Raw genomic sequence first — 2965 nt, forward strand, 5'->3', positions numbered from 1 at the left:
TCCGCTCCTTCTCTCCCTCTTACCTCGTTCCTTTTTTCTATATTTCTTAATTTACTCACATATCTTTTCTATTCTCTTTTTTATCTTTTTCTTTCGCTTATTCTCATCTATACTTTTCGCTATACTATGTTCATTGAGCGTTTTCTTTTTTAGTAAGTATATAGTTATAAGATATTGATATAGCTTTCTATCTACTGTTTGTGCCTGACTTCCCCAGAGCGAGAGAGACTGTGCGATTGAGAGATAGAGAGAGTGATAGAGTGAGAGAGAGAGAGAGAGAGAGAGAGAGAGAGAGAGAGAGAGAGAGAGAGAGAGAGACAGAGAGAGAGAGAGAGAGAGAGAGAGAGAGAGAGAGAGAGAGAGAGAGAGAGAGAGAGAGAGAGAGAGAGAGAGAGAGAGAGAGAGAGAGAGAGAGAGACAGAGAGAGAGAGAGAGAGAGACAGAGAGAGAGAGAGAGACAGAGAGAGAGAGAGACAGAGAGAGAGAGAGAGAGAGAGAGACAGAGAGAGAGACAGAGAGAGAGACAGAGAGAGAGACAGAGAGACAGAGTGTGTGTGTGTGTGAGTATGCAGAGGTGTTTGTGTTTGCAAAAGCAACGGCGAGTGTAAGGGCAACGCCAGAAGCGCATGAATGGTAACATTGAAGACAAGCGCGTGTGACTGTCAATCCAAACACATATATGCACACAGAATGTGCATTTGCCACCTTTGCTCCGGCGACGGTCCAGTGTCCGTGGACGAGAATGCGGCGCGGGGGATTGAGGCCTGCAGCGAGCAGAAACGCCGGCCAGTACACGGCATGGAACCTGATTGCATCGCGCAAGCATGGTCCATGATGGGGAGCAGGGTAAGCGTGAAGGATGGGTTTGTGTTAGCGCATGAGCGTGCGTTGTGAGCGCGTGTGTTTGTGTTGTGTTGTGGCTCTTGTGTTGGTGAGGAATCGTGAGCACGACTCAAGTGCGACACATTGCTTCTCAAAATTTGCGTGGACCGACTTTAGAATGTCTTTGCCGATGACGTGTGTGTCCAAGGTGCCGGTGAGCTGGTCCGGGTATCCGAGTGCAGTGAGGTAGTTCACGAGCGCGTCCATCCATACATAGATCTGCGGTGTCGGTGTTTGGATATGAATGCGTTGTTGTGTTGGCGAAATTGTGGCGACATGCATAAAATACAGACGTTGACAAGCAAACACGCACCCACACACCCGCACACACACACCCGCACACAGACAGACAGACAGACACACACACATACATACACGCACGCGCACACAGACATACAAGAACGAGAAAGTTCAAGTGTGGTTGCCCTCCCACTCCTCACATGCACCCGCGTACAGCCACCATCTGACCGTGTGGTTTTCATTGGTTGGGACGGGGATGCCCCATGCGAGGCTGCTGCGGAGCCTTGACACAGAGAGGTCGGGCAGATCTGCATCGTCAAGGAAGGACAGGACCTGATGCCGGTACACGCTTGGGTACACGGCTGTGGGGGGAGAGAATGGGGGGGGGAAGAGCAAGATGGCATGCGTGGGTGTGGGGGAGTGCTCAGTGTGGGTTGATGTTCGAGTGGGCGGATTGACTGTTCAGTCCAAGGGTGAACCTGAGCACTGTTTAGGCGGGGCCATGGTGGTGTTGCGCTTACTTGTTGGGCTGGAGAGCAGCCACTCGCGCACTTTGCCCTTCATGGCGTTGAGATTAAACATGTAGTTGTCCTCCGTGTACTCCTCCACAGCACTCCCCGTCTCCACGGCCCGCTACCACACACATGTGTGATGTGTGATGTGTGTATGTGTGTTGTGTTGTGGTGTGTTATTGGTGCGTGTTGTGGTTGTGGTGTGTTGCGTGTGTGTGTGTGAAAGTGAGCGAGCGCGTGTGTGCCGAGCAAGCCACGGAAGATCGCTGCCCACTGGGCGGTTGAGCATGGGCACTGCATATTATGGCATCTTACCATGTTGGCTGGGTTCCCTGGGTCTGGCTCCACCTGATGTGCGGAGTAGAATGCCTCGTCGACGACCGAGTACCAGCCTTTGTACTTGCCGAGACGAATGTGGCCTTTGCTCTCAATGGTTCGCTACAGGGAATGGTGGGGGTGCCAGTGCAGGTTGTGGTCATTGATTCCGCTCAACACAGCACACGTACACAGCACACACACGCACGCACACACACGTACACAGCACACACACGCACGCACACACTGCGCGTGGGTGCATGGGCTTACCCAAAACTGGTCGACCGCTCGCTTGTGTTCAGGGCTTGTGGTCCGGATGAAGCGGGACGGCTGCACGTTGCACACGCCATTCATCGCCTTGCAACATACACATGGAGCGTAACGGTGGACAGTACACAATTCAACCACCGACGCATACCCACGTGATAACTGACAGGCAAATCCACACACACACACACTTGCACACACACACACACACACTTGCACACACACACACACACACTTGCACACACACACACACACACACACACACACACACACACTTGCACACACACACACACACACACACACACACACACACACACACTGGCTCTTGCTCACCCTGAAGCTTTGGGACACTCGATCGCAAAATTGCTGCGGCTCCAGGTTTGCTTTTGAAGCAGCAGCCTCCACCTGGGAGAGAACAAAGCAGCAAATTGAAAGGGGTGAAAGGTGGCCAAGTTAGACTGATGACAGAGGGGGAGAAAGAGAGAGAAAGTGTGTGTGTGTGTGAGGATGAGCGGAAAACAGCAGGAGCAGCAGCAGAACAGCGGTGGCAGTGCTTGTGAACCTTTTGGCCATGTTCATCTGTTCCCGTTGTGAAGAGAATCTACGCAGGGGCCGGATGCAGCGCGTGTCATCGTGAGAGTGGAATTGAGACCGACACGCGTGCATGAGTTGCACCTGGCGTCCTGAATTTGAATAAAACACACACACACACACACACACACAAGCACACACACACACACAAGCACACA

The 2965-nt window shown here is 52.3% G+C and overlaps 1 protein-coding gene across 1 annotated transcript in view; it reads right to left on the reverse strand.

Moving 5' to 3' along the window:
- The window catches only part of PTSG_03376 (uncharacterized protein), a 4749-nt gene extending 1930 nt beyond the window's left edge, over positions 1-2819 (reverse strand). Inside the window, exons 1-8 of the mRNA XM_004995904.1 lie at positions 2779-2819; positions 2550-2621; positions 2220-2306; positions 1950-2072; positions 1644-1755; positions 1351-1484; positions 995-1101; positions 706-805 (exon numbers count right to left, since the gene is read on the reverse strand). Coding sequence (XP_004995961.1) covers positions 706-805; positions 995-1101; positions 1351-1484; positions 1644-1755; positions 1950-2072; positions 2220-2303 — 660 coding nt within the window. The 5' untranslated portion in view covers positions 2304-2306; positions 2550-2621; positions 2779-2819. The remainder of the gene's footprint in view (positions 1-705; positions 806-994; positions 1102-1350; positions 1485-1643; positions 1756-1949; positions 2073-2219; positions 2307-2549; positions 2622-2778) is intronic.
- Between the last annotated feature and the right edge of the window lie 146 nt (positions 2820-2965).

This window comes from Salpingoeca rosetta (assembly GCF_000188695.1).
Source record: "Salpingoeca rosetta unplaced genomic scaffold supercont1.7, whole genome shotgun sequence".
NCBI lineage: Eukaryota > Choanoflagellata > Craspedida > Salpingoecidae > Salpingoeca > Salpingoeca rosetta.